The 24,334-nt window shown below is 64.7% G+C and overlaps 2 protein-coding genes, 1 long non-coding RNA gene and 1 other non-coding gene across 5 annotated transcripts; 1 reads left to right on the forward strand and 3 right to left on the reverse strand.

Annotated features, from left to right (window-relative positions):
• Nucleotides 1-308: 308 nt before the first annotated feature.
• Nucleotides 309-390, forward strand: TRNAS-GCU. The gene has a single exon. It is a non-coding gene; the product is annotated as a tRNA-Ser (tRNA).
• A 2,266-nt stretch (nt 391-2,656) lies between these two features.
• Nucleotides 2,657-3,453, reverse strand: LOC125320917. Of its 2 annotated transcripts, none has more exons than XR_007201347.1 (3): nt 3,365-3,453; nt 3,072-3,331; nt 2,657-3,040 (listed from the first exon to the last, which is right to left on the reverse strand). It is a non-coding gene; the product is annotated as an uncharacterized LOC125320917 (long non-coding RNA). The 2 variants fall into 2 exon arrangements; XR_007201348.1 differs by having other exon boundaries at nt 3,398-3,452.
• Nucleotides 3,454-9,736, reverse strand: LOC125320913 (serine/threonine-protein kinase SBK1-like; the record flags this gene model as incomplete). The annotated part of the gene is given in 5 exon segments (XM_048293329.1): nt 3,454-4,032; nt 5,208-5,330; nt 5,332-5,411; nt 6,619-6,843; nt 9,407-9,736. Coding segments are annotated over 4 exon segments (960 nt in total), but the record flags the coding sequence as incomplete, so codon positions are not given.
• An 8,200-nt stretch (nt 9,737-17,936) lies between these two features.
• LOC125320915 (zinc finger protein 628-like) lies at nt 17,937-23,433 on the reverse strand. Its single transcript, XM_048293331.1, is given in 8 exon segments — nt 17,937-18,291; nt 18,377-18,532; nt 18,563-18,948; nt 19,015-20,513; nt 20,553-21,294; nt 21,296-22,513; nt 22,515-22,711; nt 23,302-23,433. Coding segments are annotated over 7 exon segments (4,473 nt in total). The 5' UTR covers nt 22,704-22,711; nt 23,302-23,433; the 3' UTR covers nt 17,937-18,008.
• Nucleotides 23,434-24,334: the final 901 nt, after the last annotated feature.

Below are 24,334 nucleotides of genomic sequence, written 5' to 3' on the forward strand. Positions count from 1 at the left end.
ACCCCAAAAAAAAGGAGAAAACCGGGGGGAGAAAAAGAAGAAAATTGGGAAAAAGAGAGAAAATCGTGGGGGAAAAAAGGGAGAAACCAAACCAGGGAGAAAACAGCGGGAAAAGGGAATTTTGGGGGAGCGCGGGGGGGTCGCGGCTGAGGTGGGGGAGGGGCGAACTGAGGGCTTGTGCCCCTCCCCCCCTCAAAGGGCGGGGCCGGGGCTCGAACCCGCGGCCTCTCCCGCCCCGCGCCCCGCGCTGGCCCCGCCCCCCGGGAGGAGCGCGCCCCTTGGCGGCGCGGCGGCGGCGCGCAGCCGCGGACGAGGTGGCCGAGTGGTTAAGGCGATGGACTGCTAATCCATTGTGCTCTGCACGCGTGGGTTCGAATCCCACCCTCGTCGGCGGCGCTCCTTTTGCGGTTTTTGGGGGTGGGGGGGAGGTCTCAACCCCCCCTCCCCCTCCCTGCTCGTTTTTGGGGAGGGGGACCCCCCGCTTTTGTCAATCGCGGCTTCGGTAGAGATTTTTTGGGGGGGGGGGAAGGGAGTTCCGAATTCCGGTCCCGTCCTCATCGGCTTCCCCCCGGTTTTTTTTTGGGGGGGGGGGGCTCGGGTTTGCGATCCCCCCCTTATCAGCGCCCCCCTTTTTATCGGGACAACCCCCAGCTGCCCATCGCAGCCTCCTGGGGACCCCCTTCTTGGGGTGACCCCCCCCCCCCAATTAACCCCCCCCTTACCGGGACCCCCCCTTTTTGGGGTGACCCCCACCCCCCCCCAATTCACCCCCCCTTTATTGGGACCCCCTTTCTTGGGGTGACCCCCCCCATCCCCCCTCCCCTTATCAGGACCCCTTTTTTGGGGTGACCCCCCCCATTTTATCCCCCCCCCCTCCTCGGGACCCCCTTTTTGGGGTGACCCCCCCCCCAATTAACCCCCCCCCTCCTCGGGACCCCCCTTTTTGGGGTGACCCCCCCTCAATTAAACCCCCCCCTTACCGGGGACCCCCCTTTCTTGGGGTGACCCCCCCCCAATCCAACCCCTCCCGATTCATTTTTTGGGGTCCCCCCCACCCCCACCCCCAGGTCCTCCAGGCCGCCAGGGGGCGCTGTGGCCGCGGGTTCGAGACCCTCCTCCCCACCCCCCCCCTTTCCCGCTCTCTTTTTCACCCTTTCCCACTCTTTTCCCCCATTTTTCCCACCCTTATCCCATTTTTCCCCCAACTTTTTCACCCTTTTCCCATAAATTTCCCATTTTTTCCCTCCTTTTCCCACTCTTTTTCCCCATTTTTCCCATTTTTTCCCAGATTTTTTCACCCTTTTCCCACAATTTTTTCCTTTTTTTTCCCTTCTTTTCCCATAAATTTCCCCGTTTTTCCCATTCTTTTTCAACCCTTTCCCCACTCTTTTTCCCCATTTTCCTCCCCTCCTTTCCCAACCCTTTAACCCATTTTTCCCACACTTTTCCACCCTTTCCCCATAATTTTTCCCATTCCCCCCCTCCCTTTTCTCATAATTTTTCCCATTCTTTTTTCACCCTTTCCCCACTTTTTCCAGTTTTTTCACCCTTTTCCCACTCTTTTCCCCCATTTTTTCCCTCCTTTTCCCACCCTTTATCCCATTTTTCCCCAACTTTTCACCCTTTTCCCATAAATTTTCCCCATTTTTTCCCTCCTTTTCCCACTCTTTTTCCCCATTTTTCCCATTTTTTCCCACCCTTTATCCCACTTTTTTCCCAACTTTTTCACCTTATTCCCATAATTTTCCCCATTTTTTCCCATTCTTTTTTCACCCTTTTCCCACTCTTTATCCCATTTTTTCCCATATTTTTTCACCCTTTCCCACAATTTTTTCCTTTTTTTCCCCTTCTTTTCCCGTACATTTTCCCATTTTTTTCCCATTCTTTTTTCACCCTTTCCCCACTCTTTTTCCCCATTTCCCCCCCTCCTTTTCCCATAATTTTTCCCATTTTTTCCCTCCTTTTCCCACCCCTTTCCCCATTTTTTCCCATTCTTTTTTCACCCTTTTCCCACTCTTTTTCCCCATTTTTTTCCCTCCTTTTCCCACCCTTTATCCCATTTTTTCCCACTCTTTTCCCACCCCTTTTCCCGTTTTTTCCCTCCTTTTCCCATCATTTTTCCCATCATTTTCCCCCATTTTTCCTCCCTCCTTTTCCCACCCTTTTTCCCATTTTTTCCCACACTTTTTCACCCTTTTCCCATAATTTTCCCCATTTTCCCCCCTCCTTTTCCCATAATTTTCCCCTTTTTTTTCCCCCAGACTTTCTCACCTTTTCCCCATAATTGTTTCCCATTATTTTCACCCTTTTCCCATACTTTTTTCCCATTTTTTTCCCATTCTTTTTTCACCCTTTTCCCACTCTTTTCCCCCATTTTTTCCCCTCCTTTTTCCCCCCCTTTTCCCCATTTTTCCCAGATTTTTTTTCACCCTTTTCCCAACTTTTCCCCCCTTTTCCTTTCCACACTTCCCCCACCTTTCCCCCTCATTTTCCCCGCCTTTTCCCACCCTTTCCTCACTTTTTTCCCCTCTTTTCCCATTTTTTCCCCCAATTTCCCCCTCCTCCCCCCCCCCCCCCCTTTTTCCCACCCCTCCCCCACCCCGGGAGACCCAAACGGGTCAAAAAGAGCCCAAAAATCAGGGAAAAAAGAAGGAAAAAAAGGCAAATCCCGGGAATTTTATTGGATCCCGCCAGTTCCAGGTGTGCCCGGCACCTGCCCAGGCGTGTCCATCCCATTCCAGGTGTGTCCATCCCATTCCAGGTGTGTCCATCCCATTCCAGGTGTGTCCAGCCCATTCCAGGTATCTCTGTCCCATTCCAGGTGTTCCCCTCACCTGGCCCAGGTGTTCCCAGCCCATTCCAGGTGTTCCCAGCCCATTCCCAGGTGTCTCTATCCCATCTCCAGGTGTTTCCGTCTCACCCCAGCTGTTCCCATCCCACCTCCAGGTGTTCCCCTCACCTGCCCAGCTGTTTCCAGCTCGTCTCCAGGTGTTTCTAGCTCACTTCCAGCTGTGTCTGACCCATCTCCAGGTGTTCCCACCTGTTCTAGCTCACAGCCAGGTGTCTCTAACCCATCTCCAGGTGTGTCCATCACCTGTCCAGGTGTCCCCACCTCACTACTGGGGGGACCCGGAGTCACCTGCGGGGCTCACCTGGCCACTCCCACTCTCACCTGAGAGAGCCACCTGGCCACTCCCACTCTCACCTGAGGAGGATCCCTGGCCACTCCCACTCTCACCTGTAGGGCTCACCTGGCCGCTCTCACCTGAGGAGGATCCCTGGCCACTCCCACTCTCACCTGTAGGGCTCACCTGGCCACTCCCACTCTCACCTGAGAGAGCCACCTGGCCACTCCCCTCATCACCTGCGGGGCTCACCTGGCCACTCCCCCCATCACCTGCAGGGCTCACCTGGCCGCTCTCACCTGAGGCCTCTCCCTGCTCACTCCCCCCCCTCCCCCGCCAGCCTCACCTGCCCGCCCCGCCCCCCCCACGGCCTGCCCAGGTACCTGAGCACCTCCCCAGGTGGGCAGCGCCGGCCGGGCTCGGGGTGCAGCAGCCCCCGCAGGAGCCCCCGCGCCGCCTCCCCCAGAGCCCTCCAGGTGCGCGGCGGCGGCACCGCCGGGGCCTCACCTGCGCAGGTGCGGCCGTGCCAGGCGCGGAAGCGGCGGAAGGCGGGGTCGGAGGGCGCAGGTGAGGCCCAGGGGAAGGTGCCGGTGAGCAGCGCGAACAGGAGGACGCCGAAGGCCCAGGTGTCCAGCGCGGGCTCCAACCGCAGCCGCGCCCCGGCCCCGCGCAGGTGCCACAGCTCAGGTGCGGCGTAGGGCGCGGGGCTCGAGGCCGGGCACACCTGGCAGCCCAGCACCCGCGTCAGGCCGAAGTCGCCCAGTTTGACCAGGTGGCACTCGCGGTCGAAGGCCAGCACGTTGTCCAGCTTCAGGTCGCGGTGCACCAGGGCGTGGCCGTGCAGGTAGCCCAGGGCTGCCGACACCTGCGCGGCGCAGCGCTTCACCTGCGGCTCCGGGAGGCCCACCTGGGGATGGGAGGCGGCTGGGGTCAGCGTGAGATGGCACCTGGGGGCACCTGGGGGCACTCAGAGTCACCTGAGGCACCTGGGGACGGGACGCACCTGGGGGCACCCCGAACTGGCACCTGGGGGCACCTGAGTCACGTGGGGGCACCTGGGGTCAGCCTGAGCTGGTACCTGCTGGTACCTGCGGGCACCTGGGGACACCCAAAACTGGCACCTGAGTCGCCTGGGGGCACCTGGAGTCACCTGGGGGCACCTGCGGGCACCTGAGGCACCTGCGGGCACCTGAGGCACCTGGGGACGGGACGCACCTGGGGGCACCTGGGGGCACCTGAGTCGCGTGGGGGCACCTGGGGTCAGCGTGAGATGGCACCTGGGGGTACCTGGGGGCACCTGAGTCGCTCTCTGTCACCTGGGAGCACCTGAGTCACCTGGGAGCATCCAAAACCCGTCACCTGGGGGCACTCAAAACTGGCACCTGAGTCACCTGGGGGCGTCACCTGGGCACACCTGGGCACACCTGAGCACTCCTGTCCTCCCCCCAGGGGCACAGCTGTGCCCTTACACCTGTCCCACACCTGTCCCGCCCTCCTCTCACACCCGTCCCCCCTCACCTGGCACACCTGGCACACCTGTGGCACACCTGGCACACTCACCCCAGGTGTGAGCAGCCCGCACAGGTCCCTCACACACACCTGTGGCACAGCTGGCACACACCTGGCACACCTGTGACTCACCCCAGGTGTGAGCAGCCCGCACAGGTCCCCCGCCGGTGCCCACACACACCTGTGGCACACACACCTGGCACACCTGGCACAGCTGGCACACACTGGCACACACCTGTGACTCACCCCAGGTGTGAGCAGCCCGCAGAGGTCCCCCGCCGGTGCCCACACACACCTGTGGCACACACACCTGGCACACCTGTGGCACACCTGGCACACACCTGGCACACCTGGCACACTCACCCCAGGTGTGAGCAGCCCGCACAGGTCCCTCACACACACCTGTGGCACACACACCTGGCACACCTGGCACAGCTGGCACACACCTGGCACACACCTGTGACTCACCCCAGGTGTGAGCAGCCCGCACAGGTCCCTCACACACACCTGTGGCACACACACCTGGCACACCTGGCACAGCTGGCACACACCTGGCACACACCTGTGACTCACCCCAGGTGTGAGCAGCCCGCACAGGTCCCCCGCCGGTGCCAGCTCCTGGGCGAAGCCGAACTCGGTGCCCGTCTCGAAGGCGAGCGGCAGCACCTGCAGGCAGCAGAGCGCCCCCTGCAGGCAGCGCTGCGTGCAGAACTCCCGCAGGAAGCCGCACCTGGGCGTGCGCTCCTTGCGCAGCAGCTTCAGCGCCACCCCGCGCACCTGCGGGCACAGCGGCACGGCTGGGCACGGCTGGGCACACACCTGGGCACACCTGGGCACGGCTGGGCGCACACCTGGGCACAGCCGGGCATGGCTGGAGGACAGCCGGGCACACCTGGGCAGGGCTGGGGACGGCTCGGGACAGCTGGGCACAGATGGGGAGAGGGACACACCTGGGCACGGCTGGGCACACCTGGGGGACACCTGGGGACACCTGGGGGCCGCTGGGCACACCTGGGCACGGCTGGGGGCACCTGGGCACACCTGGGCACGGCTGGGCACAGCTGGGGACAGGGACACACCTGGGCACACCTGGGCACACCTGGGGCCACCTGGGCACGGCTGGGGACAGCTGGGGACAGCTGAGGGGAAGGGGCACACCTGAGGGCAGGGAGGGACAGCTGTGCCCAGGTGTGCCCGTGGATAGCCCCAGGTGTGCCCAGGTGTGCCCAGGTGTGCCTGTGGGTATCCCCAAGTGTGCCCGTGGATAGCCCCAGGTGTGCCCAGCTGTGCCCGTGGGTATCCCCAGGTGCTCCCAGGTGTGCCCAGGTGTGCCCAGCTGTGCCTGTGGGTATCCCCAAGTGTGCCCATGAATAGCCCCAGGTGTGCCCAGCTGTGCCCATGGGTAGCCCCCAGGTGGCCCCAGGTGCTCTCAGGTGTGCCCAGGTGTGCCCAGGTGTGTCTGTGGGTATCCCCAGGTGCGCCCAGCTGCGCCCAGCTGTGCCCAGCTGTGCCCCCAGCTGTGCCCCGAGGTGCGCCCAGCTGTGCCCGTGGATAGCCCCCAGGTGGCCCCCAGGTGCTCCCAGGTGCCCCCAGCTGTGCCCAGCCATGGATATCCCCAGGTGCCTGCAGGTGTGCCCAGCTGTGCCTGAGGGTATCCCCAGCTGTGCCCAGCTGTGCCCGTGGGTATACCCAGGTGCCCCCAGGTGTGCCCAGGTGCCCCCAGGTGTGCCTGTGGGTATCCCCAGGTGTGCCCAGGTGCCCCCAGGTGTGCCCGTGGGTATCCCCAGGTGCCCCAGGTGCCCCCAGGTGCCCCCAGGTGCGCCCCCAGCTGTGCCTGCAGGTGCCCCAGCTGTGCCCGTGGGTATCTCCAGGTGTGCCCAAGTGCCCCAGGTGCCCCCAGGTGTCCCCAGGTGTGCCCAGGTGTCCCCAGGTGCCCCCAGCTGTGCCCCCAGCTGTGCCCCCAGCTGTGCCCACGGGCGCTCACCCCCGTGCCGGGGCTCTGCCAGCACCACGCGGCCGTAGGAGCCGCTGCCCAGTTCTCCCAGTACGGCCCAGTCGCGCTCCAGCTCCCGCCGGGGCAGCTCCCGGCCCGCGCGCTCCATCAGCGCCCCGCAGCAGCCGCTCCTGGGCGCGCGCCACCGACTCCTCATCCTCATCTTCATCCTCCTCCTCCTCCTCGGCAGCGGCCTCCGGCGGCGCCTCCATTGGCCTGCGGACCAGTACGGACCAGTATAAACCAGTATGGACCAGTATGGATCGGTATAAAACCAGTACGGACCAGGCCAGTTCAACCCTCAGCCTCCTCCTCAGCATCCTCCTCCTCCTCCTCAGCAGCGGCCTCCGGCAGCGCCTCCATGGGCCTGCGGACCAGTACGGACCAGTATAAACCAGTATGGGCCAGTATAAACCAGTACGGACCAGTAAGGACCAGCACGGACCAGTATAAACCAGTATGGACCAGTCCAGTTCAACCCTCAGCCTCCTCCTCATCATCGGCCTCCAGCAGCGCCTCCATGGGTCTGCGGACCAGCACGGACCAGTATGGACCAGTATAAACCAGTACGGACCAGTACAGACCAGTATAAATCAGTATGGACCAGTATGGACCAGTACGGACCAGCATGGACCAGTACGGACCAGTACGGACCAGTATGAACCAGTATGAACCAGTACAGACCAGTATAAACCAGTATAACCCAGTCCAGTTCAATCCTAATCCTCGTCCTCCTCATCCTCATTGGCCTCCACGGCCCTGCGGACCAGTACAGACCAGTATGGACCAGTACGGATCAGTACAGACCAGTACGGACCAGTACGGACTAGTCTAACCCAATCCAGCCCGGTATAGCCCAGCACACCCCAGTCCTGCCCAGTATAACCCAGTCCAGCTCAGTATAACCCAGTCCAGCCCAGTATAACCCAGTATAATCTCCAGTTTATCCCAGTACAACCCAGCACAGCCCAGTCCAGCCCAGTCTAACCCAGTCCAGCCCAGTATAACCCAGTACACCCCGGTATAATCCCGAGTTTACCCCAGTACACCCCAGTCCAGCCCAGTATAACCCAGTACAATCCAATTTACCCCAGTACACCCCAGTCTGCCCCAGTCCAGCCCAGTATAACCCAGGATAACCCAGTACACCCCAGTATAATCCAGTTTACCCCAGTACACCCCAGTCTATTCCACTACACCCCAGTCCAGCCCAGTTTAACCCAGTACACCCCAGTATAACCCAGTTTACCCCAGTACACCCCAGTTTACCCCAGTTTATCCCAGTCCAGCCCAGTCCACCCAGTTCACCCCAGTATAACCCAGTACACCCCAGTCCATCCCAGTTTAACCCAGTACAATCCAATTTACCCCAGTACACCCCAGTCTGCCCCAGTCCACCCCAGTCCACCCCAGTTCACCCCAGTCCAGCCCAGCCCAGTTCATCCCAGTCCACCCCAGTCCAGCCCAGCCCAGTTCATCCCAGTCCACCCCAGTTCACCCCAGCCCAGCCCGGTTCATCCCAGTCCACCCCAGTCCGCCTCAGTCCAGCCCAGCCCAGTATAACCCAGTTCACTCCAGTTCACCCCAGTCCAGTATAACCCAGTATAACCCAGTATAACCCAGCCCAGCCCAGTATAACCCAGTTCACCCCAGCCCACCCCAGTCCAGCCCAGTTCACCCCAGTCCAGCCCAGCCCAGTATAACCCAGTTAACCCCAGTCCAGTATAACCCAGTATAACCCAGTATAACCCAGCCCAGCCCAGTATAACCCAGTTCACTCCAGTTCACCCAGTCCAGCCCAGCCCAGTATAACGCAGCCCAGCCCAGCCCAGTTCACCCCAGTTCACCCCAGCCCAGTATAGCCCAGTATAACCCAGTTCACCCCAGTCCAGCCCAGTATAACCCAGTCCAGCCCAGGCCAGTCCAGCCCAGTTCACCCCAGTTCACCCCAGCCCAGCCCAGGTGGCCGCTCCCCCCTCTCCCCTCCCCTCCCCCCTCGCCACCTGTTCCCTCCCCTCCCCCCCCGCGCCGGGGCCACCGGGGCCACCACCAGCACGACCGGGGCCACCACCAGCGCCACCGGGGCCACCAACAGCGCCACCGGGGCCACCAACAGCGCCACCGGGGCCACCAACAGCGCCACCGGGGCCACCTGGGCCCGGGGGGGCCCGGCTGTGCCAGGGCTGTGCCAGGGTGCCCAGCTGGCCCCGAGGGTGCCCCAGGGGTGCCCAGCTGGCCCCGAGGGTGCCCCAGGGGTGCCCAGCTGGCCCTGAGGGTGCCCAGCTGGCCCTGAGGTGCCCCAGGGGTGCCCAGCTGGCCCCGAGGGTGCCCAGCTGTCCCTGAGGTGCCCCAGGGGTGCCCAGCTGGCCCCGAGGGTGCCCAGCTGGCCCTGAGGTGCCCCAGGGGTGCCCAGCTGGCCCCGAGAGTGACCCAGGGGTGCCCCGAGGGTGCCCAGCTGGCCCTGAGGGTGCCCAGCTGGCCCTGAGGTGCCCCAGGGGTGCCCAGCTGGCCCCGAGAGTGCCCCAGCTGGCCCCGAGAGTGCCCCAGGGGTGCCCAGCTGGCCCTGAGGGTGCCCAGCTGGCCCCGAGAGTGCCCCGAGGGTGCCCAGCTGGCCCCGAGAGTGCCCCAGGGGTGCCCAGCTGGCCCCGAGGGTGCCCAGCTGTCGCCGCGTGTCCCCGAGGGTGCCCAGCTGTCCCCGAGGGTGCCCAGCTGTCCCCAGCTGGCCCCGGGGTTGCCCCGGGGGTGCCCAGCTGGCCCCGGGGTGGCGCAGGTGTCTCACCTCTGTGGCAGCCGCTGTCGCTGCCCCCGGGTGCCCTCAGTTGCCCGCAGCTGTCCCCAGGTGCCCGCAGGTGCCCGCAGGTGCCCCCGAGTGCCCGCAGCTGTCTCCAGGTGCCCGCAGGTGTCTCCAGTTGCCCCCGGGTGCCCGCGGTTGCCCCAGGTGCCCCCGCGGTGCCCCCGCTGGCCCCCGGCTGTGACTCAGAGTTTCCCGGCCGGTGCCACCTGCGCGCGGCGCCACGTGGGGACACGGCCAAAGATGGGCACGGCCGGGGGGGCAGCGCCAGGCGGGGGGGCCAGAGGGCCAGAGGGACAGAGGGACAGAGGGACAGAGGGACAGAGAGGGACAGAGGGACAGAGGGCCAGAGGGCCAGAGAGGGACAGAGGGACAGAGGGACAGAGGGACAGAGGGACAGAGGGACGGAGGGGACAGAGGGACAGAGAGGGACAGAGGGACAGAGGGACAGAGGGACAGAGGGACGGAGGGGACAGAGGGACAGAGAGGGACAGAGAGGGACAGAGGGACAGAGGGGACAGAGGGACAGAGGGACAGAGAGGGACAGAGGGACGGAGGAACAGAGGGACGGAGGGGACAGAGGGACAGAGGGGACAGAGGGCCAGAGGGACGGAGGGACAGAGGGACAGAGAGGGACAGAGGGACAGAGGGACAGAGGGACAGAGGGACGGAGGGGACAGAGGGACAGAGGGACAGAGGGACAGAGGGACAGAGAGGGACAGAGGGACGGAGGGGACAGAGGGACGGAGGAACAGAGGGACGGAGGGGACAGAGGGACAGAGGGGACAGAGGGCCAGAGGGTCAGAGGGCCAGAGGGACGGAGGGACAGAGGGACAGAGAGGGACAGAGGGACAGAGGGACAGAGGGACAGAGGGACAGAGGGACGGAGGGGACAGAGGGACAGAGGGACAGAGGGACAGAGGGACGGAGGGGACAGAGGGACGGAGGGGACAGAGGGACAGAGGGACAGAGAGGGACAGAGGGACAGAGGGACAGAGAGGGACGGAGGGACAGAGGGACGGAGGGACAGAGGGACAGAGAGGGACAGAGGGACAGAGGGACGGAGGGGACAGAGGGACGGAGGGACGGAGGGGACAGAGGGACGGAGGGACAGAGGGGACAGAGGGGACAGAGAGGGACAGGGGGACGGAGGGACAGGGGGACAGAGGGGACAGAGGGGACAGAGAGGGACAGAGGGACAGAGGGACGGAGGGGACAGAGGGACGGAGGGGACAGAGAGGGACAGAGGGACGGAGGGACAGAGGGACAGAGGGGACAGAGGGGACAGAGAGGGACAGAGGGACAGAGGGACAGAGGGGACAGAGGGGACAGAGAGGGACAGAGGGACAGAGGGACAGAGGGGACGGAGGGACAGAGAGGGACAGAGGGACAGAGGGACAGAGGGGACAGAGGGACAGAGGGACAGAGGGGACAGAGGGACAGAGGGACGGAGGGACGGAGGGGACAGAGGGACAGAGGGACAGAGAGGGGACAGAGGGACAGAGGGACAGAGGGACAGAGGGACAGAGAGGGGACAGAGGGACAGAGGGACAGAGGGACGGAGGAACAGAGAGGGGACAGAGGGGACAGAGAGGGACGGAGGGACAGAGGGACGGAGGGACAGAGGGGACAGAGGGGACAGAGGGGACAGAGAGGGGACAGAGGGACAGAGGGACAGAGAGGGACAGAGGGACAGAGAGGGCACGGGGGGGGAACAGTGCCCCCAGTGCCCCCCAGTGCCCCTCAGTCCATCCCAGTGCCGCCCCCAGTGCCCACAGTGATTCCGGGACTCCCAGTGCTCCCAGTGCCCCCCCAGTGCCCCCCAGTCCATCCCAGTGCCCCCCCAATGCCCCCCAGTCCATCCCAGTGCCCCCCAGTGCTCCCAGTGCCCCCCAGTGCCCCCCAGTCCATCCCAGTGCCCCCCAGTGCTCCCAGTGCCCCTCAGTCCATCCCAGTGCCCCCCAGTCCATCCCAGTGCCCCCCCAGTCCATCCCAGTGCCCCCCCAGTGCCCCCCAGTCCGTCCCGGTGCCCCCCAGAGCTCCCAGAGCTCCCCAGTGCCCCCCAGTTCGCCCAGTGCTCCCCCAGTGTCCCCAGTACCCCCCAGGGTCCCCCCAGTGCCCCCCCCCAGTGCCCTCCAGTCCGTCCCAGTGCCCCCAGTGCTCCCAGTGCCCCCAGAGCTCCCAGTGTCTCCCAGTCCATCCCAGTGCCCCCAGTGCTCCCCCCAGTGCCCCCAGTGCCCTCCCAGTGCCTCAGTGCCCCCCAGGGTCCCCCCAGTGCCCCCCAGTTCTCCCAGTGCCCCCCAGTTCTCCCAGTGTCCTCCCAGTGCTTCCAGTGCCCCCCCAGTGTCCCCCCAGTGCATCCAGTGCCCCCCAGTTCGCCCAGTGCCCCCCCAGTGTCCCCAGTCTGTCCCAGTGCCCCCAGTGATCCCAGTGCCCCCCAGTCCGTCCCAGTGCCCCCAGAGCTCCCAGTGCCCCCAGTGTCCCCCAGTTCTCCCAGTGCTCCCCAGTGCCCCCATTGATCCCAGTGTCCCCAGTGCCCCCAGTGCTCCCAGTCCATCCCAGTGCCCCCCAGTGCCTCCCAGTCCATCCCAGTGCTCACAGTGCCCCCAGTCCGTCCCAGTGCCCCCAGTTCTCCCAGTTCTCCCAGTGCTCCCCAGTGCCTCCCAGTCGCTCCCAGTGCCCCCACAGCTCCCAGTGCCCCCAGTGTCGCCAGTGTTCCCAGTGCCCCCCAGTGCCCCCAGAGCTCCCAGTGCCTCCCAGTCCATCCCAGTGCCCCCAGAGCTCCCAGTGCCTCCCAGTCCGTCCCAGTGCCCCCAGTGATCCCACAGCTCCCAGTGCCCCCCAGTGCTCCCAGTCTGTCCCAGTGTCCCCAGTCACTCCCAGTCCCTCCCAGTGCTCCCAGTGTCCCCAGTGCTCCCAGTGCAAGTGGCTCTCAGTGCACTGGGAGGGACTGGGAGGGGGTTTGAATGCACTGGGATATACTGGGCTATACTGGGAGGGGGTTTGTGGAGCACTGGGTTATACTGGAAGGAGTTTTGGGGAGCACTGGATTATACTGGGAGGAGTTTTGGGGGAGCACTGGGATACACTGGGTTATACTGGGAGGAGTTTTGGGGGCACTGGGTTATACTGGGAGGAGTTTTGGGGGGCACTGGGATGTACTGGGATATACTGGGAGGAGTTTTGGGGGGCACTGGGAGGTACTGGGATATACTGGGAAGGAGTTGGGGGGCACTGGGATGGACTGGGATGGACTGGGAGGGCGCTTGAGTGCATGTGGAGCTGTACTGGGGCCATACTGGGGCATACTGGGAGTGGGTTGGGCTGTACTGGGGCTATACTGGGGCATACTGGGGCATACTGGGAGTGAGTTGGGCTGTACTGGGGCTATACTGGGGCATACTGGGAGTGGGTTGGGCTGTACTGGGGCTATACTGGGGCCATACTGGGAGCCAGTTGGGCTGTACTGGGACATACTGGGGCATACTGGGAGCCAGTTGGGCAGTACTGGGAGCCATACTGGGACCATACTGGGAGCCAGTCGGGCAGTACTGGTGCATACTGGGCCATACTGGGAGCCAGTTGGGCAGTACTGGGGCCATACTGGGCCATACTGGGAGCCAGTTGGGCTGTACTGGGGCCATACTGGGCCATACTGGGCCATACTGGGGGTGTCCCCAAACCCTCTGCCAAGGACTGGACCCATCCCAGCACCTCCCAGTCCATCCCAGTATAGCCCAGTATACCCCAAACCCTGGCCCAATCCTTCCCAGTCCGGCCCAAATCCCCTCCCAGTGCCTCCCAGTATAGCCCAGTACCCTCCCAGTGCCTCCCAGTATAACCCAGTGCCCTCCCAGTGCCTCCCAGTATAACCCAGTGCCCTCCCAGTATAACCCAGTGCCTCCCAGTGCCTCCCAGTACCCTCCCAGTGCCTCCCAGTATAGCCCAGTGCCCTCCCAGTGCCTCCCAGTATAGCCCAGTACCCTCCCAGCGCCTCCCAGTATAACCCAGTGCCCCAATGCACCTTCCCAGTGCCTCCCAGTACAGCCCAGTGCCCTGAAACCCCTCCCAGTCCCCCCCCAGTCCCTCCCAGTGCCCTCCCAGTGCCCCAACCCCCCCCCCAGTCCCCCCAGTCGCTCCCAGTGCCCCCCAGTGCTCTGACCCCCCCTCCCAGTGCCCTCCCAGTGCCCCAAAGCCCCGTCCCAGTCCCCCCCAATCCCCTCCCAGTCCCTCCCAGTGCCCCAACCCCCCCTCCCAATCCTTTCCCAGTCCCTCCCAGTGCCCTCCCAGTGCCCCCCAGTGTCCCGACCCCCCCTCCCAGTGACCCCCAGTCCCTCCCAGTGCCCCAAAGCCCCATCCCAGTCCCCCCCAATCCCCTCCCAGTCCCTCCCAGTGCCCCAACCCCCCCTCCCAATCCTTTCCCAGTCCCCCCCAGTTCCTCCCAGTGCCCCCCAGTGCCCCGAGCCCCCCTCCCAGTGACCCCAGTCCCTCCCAGTCCCTCCCAGTGCCCCGACCCCCCCTCCCAGTCCCCCCCTCCCCCCCCCCCTCCGCACCTGTCGCGGTCGCTGCCCTGAGCCGCTAATTAATGCCCGCGGTAATTAACCCCTGCGGCCGGCGGCGGCCCCTAATTAACCTTCCTCCTAATTAATCATCCCGCTAATTATCCACCCCTAATTAATTAACCATCCCCCTAATTAATTAACCATCCCCCGGTAATTAACCCCTGCGGCCGGATGGCAGCCCCCTAATTAATCATCCCCCTAATTAATCATCCCCCTAATTAACCATCCCCCTAATTCATCATCCCCCTCATTAATTAACCATCCCCCTAATTAACCTTCCCCCTCATTAATTAACCTTCCCCCTCATTAACCTTCCTCCTAATTAATTAACCATCCCCCTAATTAACCTTCCCCCTAATTAATTCATCATCCCCCTAATTAACCATCCCTCTAATTAACCAGCCCCCTAATTAATTAACCAGCCCCCTAATTAATTAACCAGCCCCCTAATTAACACCCTCCCTCCCCCGTAATTAATCTTCCCCTACTCATTAATGAATCATTTCCCTCCCCCCGATTGCAATTAACCTGCCCCGTAATTAACCCCTCACCCCCGCTAATTAATCATCCCCCTCCCCCACAATTAATTGCCCCCAAGTTAATTAATCATCCCCCCCTCCCCCGCGGTAGCTGCCCCCGGTAATTAATTATCCCCCCCCGGTAATTAACCACAACCCACCGGCAATTAATCAGAATCCGCCGGTAATTAATGAATTAACCCCCCCGTTAATTAACTCCTGGGCTTTAATTAACCCCTCCCCCGGTAATTAATCATCTGCAGGTAATTAATCCTCACCCCGCTAATTAACCCCCCGCCTGTAGTTAATTAATGCTCCCCCGCTAATTAACCCCTGCTAATTAATCCGAAGGCCTCGGTAATTAGCACACCCTGGTCATTAATTACCCGCGCTAATTAACCCCGCCTCGGTAATTAATTACAGCCCCCAGTAATTAACCCTGCTCGGGTCATTAACGGAGCGGGCCCGCTAATTAATCAGCCGCTAATTAGGGCCCGTCCAGGGCCTCCCAGTTCATCCCAGTGCCCTCCCAGTTTATCACAGTGCCTTCCCAGTTCATCCCAGTTCATCCCAGTGCCCTCCCAGTGCCCTCCCAGTGCATCCCAGTGCCCTCCCAGTTCATCCCAGTGCCTTCCCAGTTCATCCCAGTGCCCTCCCAGTGCATCCCAGTGCATCCCAGTGCCCTCCCAGTTCATCCCAGTGCCTTCCCAGTTCATCCCAGTTCATCCCAGTGCATCCCAGTTCATCCCAGTGCCCTCCCAGTTCATCTCAGTTCATCCCAGTGCCCTCCCAGTGCCCTCCCAGTTCATCCCAGTTAATCCCAGTGCATCCCAGTTTATTCCAGTTCATCCCAGTGCCCTCCCAGTTTATCACAGTTCATCCCAGTGCCCTCCCAGTGCATCCCAGTGCCCTCCCAGTTCATCCCAGTGCCTTCCCAGTTCATCCCAGTTCATCCCAGTTCATCCCAGTGCCCTCTCAGTTCATCCCAGTGCCTTCCCAGTGCCCTCCCAGTTCATCCCAGTACCCTCCCAGTGCCTTCCCAGTTCATTCCAGTACATCCCAGTGCCTTCCCAGTGCCCTCCCAGTTCATTCCAGTACATCCGAGTGCCTTCCCAGTGCATCCCAGTTCAGTCCAGTGCCCTCCCAGTGCATCCCAGTTAATCCCAGTGCATCCCAGTTTATTCCAGTTCATCCCAGTGCCCTGAAACCCCCTCCCAGTTCATTCCAGTGCCCTACCAGTACTCCCAGTGCATTGAAATCCCCTCCCAGTCCCTCCCAGTTCCTCCCAGTGCCCCCAAACCTCCTCCCAGTCCCCCCCAGTCCCCCCCAGTCCCTCCCAGTCCCCCCCAGTCCCTGTCCCGGGGGGGGAGGGGCCCTGGCGGGGGGCCCGGGTGGGGGAGGGGCAGGGACAGGTGCGGGGGGCCCGAAATAACCGGGGGGGAGGGGCCGGGCAGCGGGAACTGGGAGGGACTGGGGGGAACTGGAGGGGACTGGGAGGAGGTTTGGGGGCACTGGGAGGAACTGGGAGGGGACTGGGAGGGACTGGAGGGAACTGGGAAGGGACTGGGGGGGACTGGGAGGGACTGGGGAGCACTGGGTGGGAACTGGAAGGGACTGGGGGGACTGGGAGGGAGTGGGGGGGGGGACCTGGGGGGACTGGGAGGGAACTGGGAAGGGACTGGGAGGGACTGGGGGGGACTGGGAGGGGACTGGGAGGGAACTGGAGGGAAACTGGAAGGGACTGAGGGGACTGGGAGGGAACTGGGGGGACTGGGAGGGAACTGGGGGGAACTGGGAGGGACTGGGAGGGACTGGGAGGGAACTGGGGGGACTGGGAGGGAACTGGGAGGGACTGGGGGGAACTGGGGGGAACTGGGAGGGACTGGGAGGAGACTGGGAGGAGGTTTGGGGGCACTGGGGGGAACTGGGAGGGGACTGGGAAGCACTGGGAGGGACTGGGGGGGGAACTGGGAGGGACTGGGAGGCACTGAGGGGAACTGGGAAAGGACTGGGAGGGGCTGGGGGGAAACTGGAAGGGACTGGGAAGGGACTGGGGGCACTGGGGGGATACTGGGATGGACTGGGCCATACTGGGGGGTACTGGGGGCCATACTGGGATGGACTGGGCCATACTGGGGGTTACTGGGGCCATACTGGGGGGGTACTGGGGCCATACTGGGGGGATAAGGAGGGTGTACTGGGAGTCATTTGGGCCATACTGGGGAGACACTGGGGCCATACTGGGAATCACTGGGGCCGTAGTGGGGGATACTGGGGCTCAGCTGGGCTGTACTGGAGTCATACTGGGGCCATACTGGGGAATACTGGGAGGCAGTTGGGCTGTACTGGGAATCACTGGGGCCATACTGGGAATCATACTGGGAATCATACTGGGGCTATACTGGGGGGATACTGGGGCCATACTGGGGCCGTACTGGGAGCCAGCTGGGCTGTACTGGGACCATACTGGGGCCATACTGGGAGCCCGCTGGGCTGTACTGGGGCCGTACTGGGAGCTGGTTGGGCTGTACTGGGGCCATACTGGGATCCCGCTGGGCCATACTGGGGCCATACTGGGAGGCAGTTGGGCTGTACTGGGGCCATACTGGGGCCATACTGGGAGCCAGTTGGGCTGTACTGGGGCCATACTGGGGCATACTGGGGCCATACTGGGGCCGTACTGGGAGCCTGCTGGGCTGTACTGGGGCCATACTGGGAGTCGGTTGGGCTGTACTGGGGCCATACTGGGGCCATACTGGGAGCCGGCTGGGCTGTACTGGGACCATACTGGGAGCCAGCTGGGCCATACTGGGGCCATACTGGGAGTCGGTTGGGCTGTACTGGGGCCATACTGGGGCCGTACTGGGAGCCTGCTGGGCTGTACTGGGGCCATACTGGGACCATACTGGGGCCATACTGGGAGCCAGCTGGGCTGTACTGGGGCCGTAATGGGAGCCAGCTGGGCCATACTGGGGCTGTACTGGGAGTTAGTTGGGCTGTACTGGGGCCATACTGGGGCCATACTGGGAGCTGGTTGGGCTGTACTGGGGCCATACAGGGAGCCAGCTGGGCTGTACTGGGGCCATACTGGGACCCTACTGGGGCCATACTGGGAGTTAGTTGGGCTGTACTGGGACCATACTGGGGCCATACTGGGAGCTGGTTGGGCTGTACTGGGGCCATACTGGGAGCCAGCTGGGCCATACTGGGGCCATACTGGGAATGACCAGGGCCACGCTGGGAGATAAAACTGCCCAGCCCCCACTCCCAGTGCTCCCAGTAACCCCCCGGGGCCTTCCCAGTAACACCCGCTTTCAATGGCCCCGCCCCCTCCCCAGGCCCCGGCCCTTTTATGGCCCCGCCCCCTCCCCAGGCCCCGCCCCCAAAGCCCCGCCCCTCGTAGGCCCCGCCCCCTCCCGGAAGCACGACCCGCAGTGGGGGAGGGGGAGGGGCGCCTTTATTGACACGAGAGCGCCCCCTGGTGCCCCCCTGGCGCCCCCAGACCCCCCCTCACCTGCGGGCACAGGTGAGCAGGTGAGAGAGGTGGGCACCGGGCACCTCCTCGGGGGTCCGGCTGGGCACCGGGCACCTCCAGGTGGGCACTGGGCACCTCAGCAGGGTCCAGGTGGGCATTGGACACCTCCAGGTGGGCACTGGGAACCTCTGATGTGTCCAGGTGGGTACTGGGCACCTCCAGGTGGACACTGGGAACCTCTGATGTGTCCAGGTGGGCACTGGGCACCTCCAGGTGGACACTGGGAACCTCTGATGTGTCCAGGTGGGCACTGGGCACCTCCTCAGGGAGTCCAGGTGGGCACTGGCCACCTCCAGATGGGCACTGGGCACCTCCTCAGGGAGTCCAGGTGGGCACTGGACACCTCCAGGTGGGCACTGGGCACCTCTGATGTGTCCAGGTGGGCACCGGGCACCTCCAGGTGGACACTGGGCACCTCCTCCATGGTGTCCAGGTGGACACTGGGCACCTGCGTGGTCTCCAGGTGGGCACTGGGCACCTCCAGGTGGGCACTGGGCACCTCTGATGTGTCCAGGTGGGCACTGGGCACCTCCTCTGTGGTTTCCAGCTGGACACTGGGCACCTCTGATGTGTCCAGGTGGGCACTGGGCACCTCCAGGTGGGCACTGGGCACCTCCTCTGTGGTCTCCAGGTGGGCACTGGGCACCTCAGCAGGGCCCAGGTGGGCAGTGGGCACCTCCAGGTGGACATTGGGCACCTCCAAGGTGCGTCCAAGTGGGCACTGGTCACCTCAGCTGGCTCCAGGTGGGCACCGGGCACTTTCTCCGTGGGTTCCAGGTGGGCAGAGGGCACCGCTGACACCTCCAGGTGGGCACTGGTCATCTCCAAGGTGTCCAGGTGGGCACTGGGCACTTCTGTGGTCTCCAGGTGGGCACTGGGCACCTCTGATGTGTCCTGGTGGGCACTGGGCACCTCCTCAGAGGGCTCCAGGTGGACACTGGGCACCTCCTAGGGGGGGTCCAGGTGCACCTCGGAGGTGACCAGGTGGGCACTGGGCACCTCCAGCTGGACACTGGGCACCTCCAGCCGGACACTAGGCACCTCCGTGGTGTCCAGGTGGGCACTGGGCACCTCCAGCTGGACACTGGGCACCTCCTCAGGAGGCTCCAAGTGGACAGAGGGCACTTCCGACGTGTGCAGGTGGGCATTGGTCATCTCCAAGGTGTCCAGGTGGGCACCGGGCACCTCCTCTGTGGTCTCCAGGTGGACACTGGGCACCTCTGACATCTCCAGGTGGACACTGGGCACCTCAGCGGGGTCCAGGTGGGCACCGGGCACCTCCTCTGTGGCCTCCAAGTGGACACTGGGCACCTCCAGGTGGACGTTTGGCACCTCCTCAGTGGTGTCCAGGTGGTCAGAGGGCACCTCTGCCATCTCCAGGTGGACACTGGGCACCTCCAAGGGCTCCAGGTGGACATTGGGCACCTCAGTGGCCTGGAGCTGGACACTGGGGACACCCGAGGGTGGTGGCAACACCTGGAGCTGGACGTTGGGCACCTCGGTGGCCTGGAGATGGACATTGGGCACCTCAGTGGCCTGGAGATGGACACTGGTGGCCACTGCTGGTGGTGGCAACACCCGGAGCTGGACATTGGGCACCTCGGTGGCCTGGAGATGGACACTGGTGGCCTCAGCCGGTGGTGGCAACAGCTGGAGCTGGACACTGGGGACACCCGAGGGCAGGGGCAGGGCCTGGAGCTGGACCTTGGTGACACCTGAGGGTGGTGGCAGCACCTGCAGCTGGACCTTGGTGACCTCAGGGGGTGGTGGCAGCGCCTGCAGCTGGACATTGGTCACCTCGGTGGCCTGGAGCTGGACGTTGGTGACCTCAGGTGGTGGTGGCAACACCCGGAGCTGGACACTGGTGACACCCGGAGGTGGTGGCAGCGCCTGGAGCTGGACACTGGTCACCTCGGTGGCCTGGAGCTGGACGTTGGTGACCTCAGGTGGTGGTGGCAACACCCGGAGCTGGACACTGGTGACACCCGGAGGTGGTGGCAGCGCCTGGAACTGGACACTGGTCACCTCGGTGGCCTGGAGCTGGACGTTGGTGACCTCAGGGGGTGGTGGCAGCACATGGAACTGGACACTGGGGACACCTGATGGTGGTGGCAGCGCCTGGAGCTGGACATTGGTCACTTCCCCTGCTTGGAGCTGGACATTGGTCACCTCGGTGGCCTGGAGCTGGACATTGGTCACCTCGGTGGCCTCTGCCAGTGGTGGCAACACCCGGAGCTGGACGTTGGTGACACCTGAGGGTGGTGGCAGTGCCTGGAACTGGACATTGGTCACCTCGGTGGCCTGGAGCTGGACACTGGTCACTTCCCCTGCTTGGAGCTGGACCTTGGTGACCTCAGGTGGCGGCGGCAGCGCCTGGAGCTGGACATTGGGCACCTCCGAGGGCATCGGCAGCACCTGGAGCTGGACATTGGGCACCTCCGAGGGCATCGGCAGCACCTGGAGCTGCAACCCTGTGACCCCTGTGGCACCCACACCTGTGACCCCTGTGGCACCCACACCTGTGACCCCTGTGGCCCCTGTGACCCCCTGGGCCTGCCCCTGCCCATTGCTGACCTGCAGCCGTGGTGGCACCTGGGCATTGGTCACCTCCCTGCCCTGCACCTGGGCATTGGTGACCTCTGGGGCCGCTGGCAGCACCTGGAGCTGGACACCTGTGACCCCTGTGACCCCGGTCACCCCTGTGGCCCCTACACCTGTGACACCTGTGGCACCCACACGTGTGACTCCTGTCACACCTGTAACCCCTGTGACACCTACACCTGTCACTCCTGTCACCCCTACACCTGTGACCCCTGTGACCCCTGCCACCCCAGTCACCCTGGCCACCCCGGTCACCCCCGTCACCCCTGTGACCCCGGTCACCCCGGTCACCTCAGCCACCCTCAGCTGCCCCCCGGCGCCCATCCCCTCACCGCCCCCACTGGGCACAAACAAGACGCCGTGCCATGCCTGCGTGCCGCTGCCCGCCTGGCTGCCCACCTGTTTGCCCACCTGCGTGCCCGGAGCGTGCCCAGAGCCACGAGTCAGGGCGGGCAGCAGCAGCACCTTTTGGGCCGAGGCGCCGCCGGCGACGAGCTGCAGCCGCTGCGGGCCGGGCAGCAGCACGAGGCTCACGGGCGGCACCGGCACCGGCACCGGCGGCGCCGCGGCGGGCGCGGGGCCGTGCGTGCGCAGGTGCCGCTGCAGGTAGGCGGCCATGACGAAGGCCTTGGGGCAGGCGGGGCAGCGGAAGGGCCGCGCGGGCCGAGTGCGTGCGGCGGTGCAGCTGCAGGTTGGACGAGTGCGTGAAGCTCTTGCCGCAGGTGCCGCAGCTGTAGGGCCGCTCGCCCGTGTGCACGCGCAGGTGCTGCCGCAGGTTGGTGGCCTGCGCGAAGGCCTTGCCGCAGGTGCCGCAGGCGTGCGGCCGCTCGCCCGTGTGCGTGTGCCGGTGCCGCCGCAGGCTGGACGAGTTCTTGAAGGCTTTAGGGCAGCTGGGGCAGCGGTAGGGCCGCTCGCCGGAGTGCTGCCGCAGGTGGTACTGGTAGTGGGACGCCCATTTGAAGGTGAGGCCGCACTGGGCGCACTGGAAGGCGCGCAGCCCCGTGTGCACGCGCAGGTGCGTCTGCAGCAGCGAGGAGCGCTTGAAGCTCTTGCCGCAGGTGCCGCAGGTGTAGGGCCGCTCGCCCGTGTGGTCCCGCAGGTGGTAGCGCAGCCCCGAGGATCCCTTGAAGGCCTTGCCGCACTCGCCGCACCGGTACGGCCGCTCGGCCGGCGCGGGGGGCTCGGCGGCCGGTGCGGCCTCGCCCGGCTGGGGCGCGGCTCCGTGGCCGGGCAGGTGCCGCGCCAGCCCCGAGCCGTTCTTGAAGCTCTTGCCGCAGGTGAGGCAGCGGTGCGGCGGCGGCGGCGGCACCGCGCCCGTCCCCTCCTGCTGGGCGCAGGTGACGCCCAGGGGCCTCCAGAGCGGCTCAGGTGAGGCGGCACCGGCGGGGCCGTGCGGGCAGGCGGGCGAGGCGGCGGCGGCGGCGGCGCAGGCGGGGCAGCGCGGGGCAGGGCCGTGCGTGCGGCGGTGCAGCTGCAGGTTGGACGAGTGCGTGAAGCTCTTGCCGCAGGTGCCGCAGCTGTAGGGCCGCTCGCCCGTGTGCACGCGCAGGTGCTGCCGCAGGTTGGTGGCCTGCGCGAAGGCCTTGCCGCAGGTGCCGCAGGCGTGCGGCCGCTCGCCCGTGTGCGTGTGCCGGTGCCGCCGCAGGCTGGACGAGTTCTTGAAGGCTTTAGGGCAGCTGGGGCAGCGGTAGGGCCGCTCGCCGGAGTGCTGCCGCAGGTGGTACTGGTAGTGGGACGCCCATTTGAAGGTGAGGCCGCACTGGGAGCACTGGAAGGCGCGCAGCCCCGTGTGCACGCGCAGGTGCGTCTGCAGCAGCGAGGAGCGCTTGAAGCTCTTGCCGCAGGTGCCGCAGGTGTAGGGCCGCTCGCCCGTGTGGCCCCCGCAGGTGGTAGAGGAGGGCGGAGGAGCCCTTGAAGGCCTTGGGGCACTCGGGGCAGCGGTAGGGCCGCTCGCCCGTGTGGCTGCGCAGGTGATGCGCCAGGCGCGAGGACCAGCGGAAGGATTTGCCGCACTCCCGGCAGGTGAACGGGTGCTCGGGGGCGCCTGCGGGGGGCGCTGCGCCCGCCATGGCCGCACCTGAGGGGACACGGCCGCAGGTGAGAGGCCGGAGGTGAGGGGGGAGAGGCCAGAGCCGAAACACGGGGACAGGTGAGAGCCCAAAGCCGAAACACTGGGACAGGTGAAACCCCAGAGCCGAAATATGGGGACAGGTGAGACCCCAGACCCAGCACTGGGGGACTCAGGTTAAGACCCCAGACCCAGCACTGGGGGGACTCTGGGCCAGGTGAGACCCCAGACCCAGCACTGGGGGACAGGTGAGACCCCAGACCCAGCACTGGGGGACTCAGGTTAAGACCCCAGACCCAGCACTGGGGGGACTCTGGGCCAGGTGAGACCCCAGACCCAGCACTGGGGGATCAGGTGAGACCCCAGACCCATCCCAGGTGTGCAGGTGAGACCCCAGACCCGACCGGGGGGGGGGGTGTGGAACACTGACGGGGGCGTGGCCACCCCAAGCCCCGCCCCCTCCCCGCCCTCAGCCCCTGCCCCTTCTCCCCTCAGCCCCTCAGGCCCCGCCCTCTCCAGGCCCGCCCCGCGCAGGCGCCGCCGCCGCGGCCCCGCCGCTTCCTCCTCCTCTTCCTCCTCCTGCCCCGCTCCCCGCTCACCCCCTGGGCTCGCGGAGACTCCGCCGGGGCCGGCACCGGGCCAGGAACCGGGGGCAGAACCGGGGCCGGGCCGATCCCGCCGCTGCCGCCGCCGCCGCGCAACGCCCGGGCCGCGCCGCCTCACGAGGCCACGCCCCCTCCGCCCCACGAGGCCACGCCCCCTCCGCCCCACGAGGCCACGCCCCCTCCGCCTCACGAGGCCACGCCCCCTCCGCTTCCCGCCTTCGCCGCCGCCGCCCAGGCCACGCCCCCCTCGGCCGGGCCGCGCCCCCCCACCGGAAACCGCGCGCGGTGCACGCTGGGTAATGTAGTCCCGCTCCGCTTTTAGCGGCCTTTACCGGTTTTTACTGGTTTTTACTGGTTTTTACTGGGTTTGGAGGGTATTTCAAGACTGGGGGTGAATAAATACAAGGGGGAGGGGCTTCCCCAGCCGTTCTGGGCGGGCGGGGCTGGTCACAGGTGATTTTTGGGGTCCCGGGTGATTTTTGGGGTCCCCGGATGATTTTGGGGGTTCCCGGGGTGATTTTTGGGGGTTCCCGGGGTGATTTTTGAGGTGTCCCAGGTGATTTTTGGTGTGTTCCGGGTGATTTTGGGGGGGTCCCCGGGTGATTTTTGGGGTCCCCGGGTGATTTTTGGGGGTTCCCTGGTGATATTTGGGATGTCCCAGGTGATTTTTGGGGGTTCCCGGGTGATTTTTGGGATGTCCCAGGTGATTTTTGGGGGTCCCCGGGTGATTTTTGGTGTGTTCCGGGTGATTTGGGGGGGTCCGGGTGATTTTTGGGGTCCCCGGATGATTTTGGGGGTCCCCGCGTGATTTTTGGGGGTCCCCGGATGATTTTGGGGGTCCCCGGGTGATTTTTGGGGGTCCCCGGGTGATTTTTGGGGTGTCCCAGGTGATTTTTGGTGTGTTCCGGGTGATTCTTGGGGTCCCGGGTGATTTTTGGGGGTCCCCGGCTGATTTTTGGGGGTTCCCTGGTGATATTTGGGGTGTCCCGGGTGATTTTGGGGGGGTCCCGGGTGATTTTTGGGGTGT

The sequence above is a fragment of the Corvus hawaiiensis genome, unplaced genomic scaffold, assembly GCF_020740725.1.
Source record: "Corvus hawaiiensis isolate bCorHaw1 unplaced genomic scaffold, bCorHaw1.pri.cur scaffold_290_ctg1, whole genome shotgun sequence".
Classification (NCBI taxonomy): domain Eukaryota; kingdom Metazoa; phylum Chordata; class Aves; order Passeriformes; family Corvidae; genus Corvus; species Corvus hawaiiensis.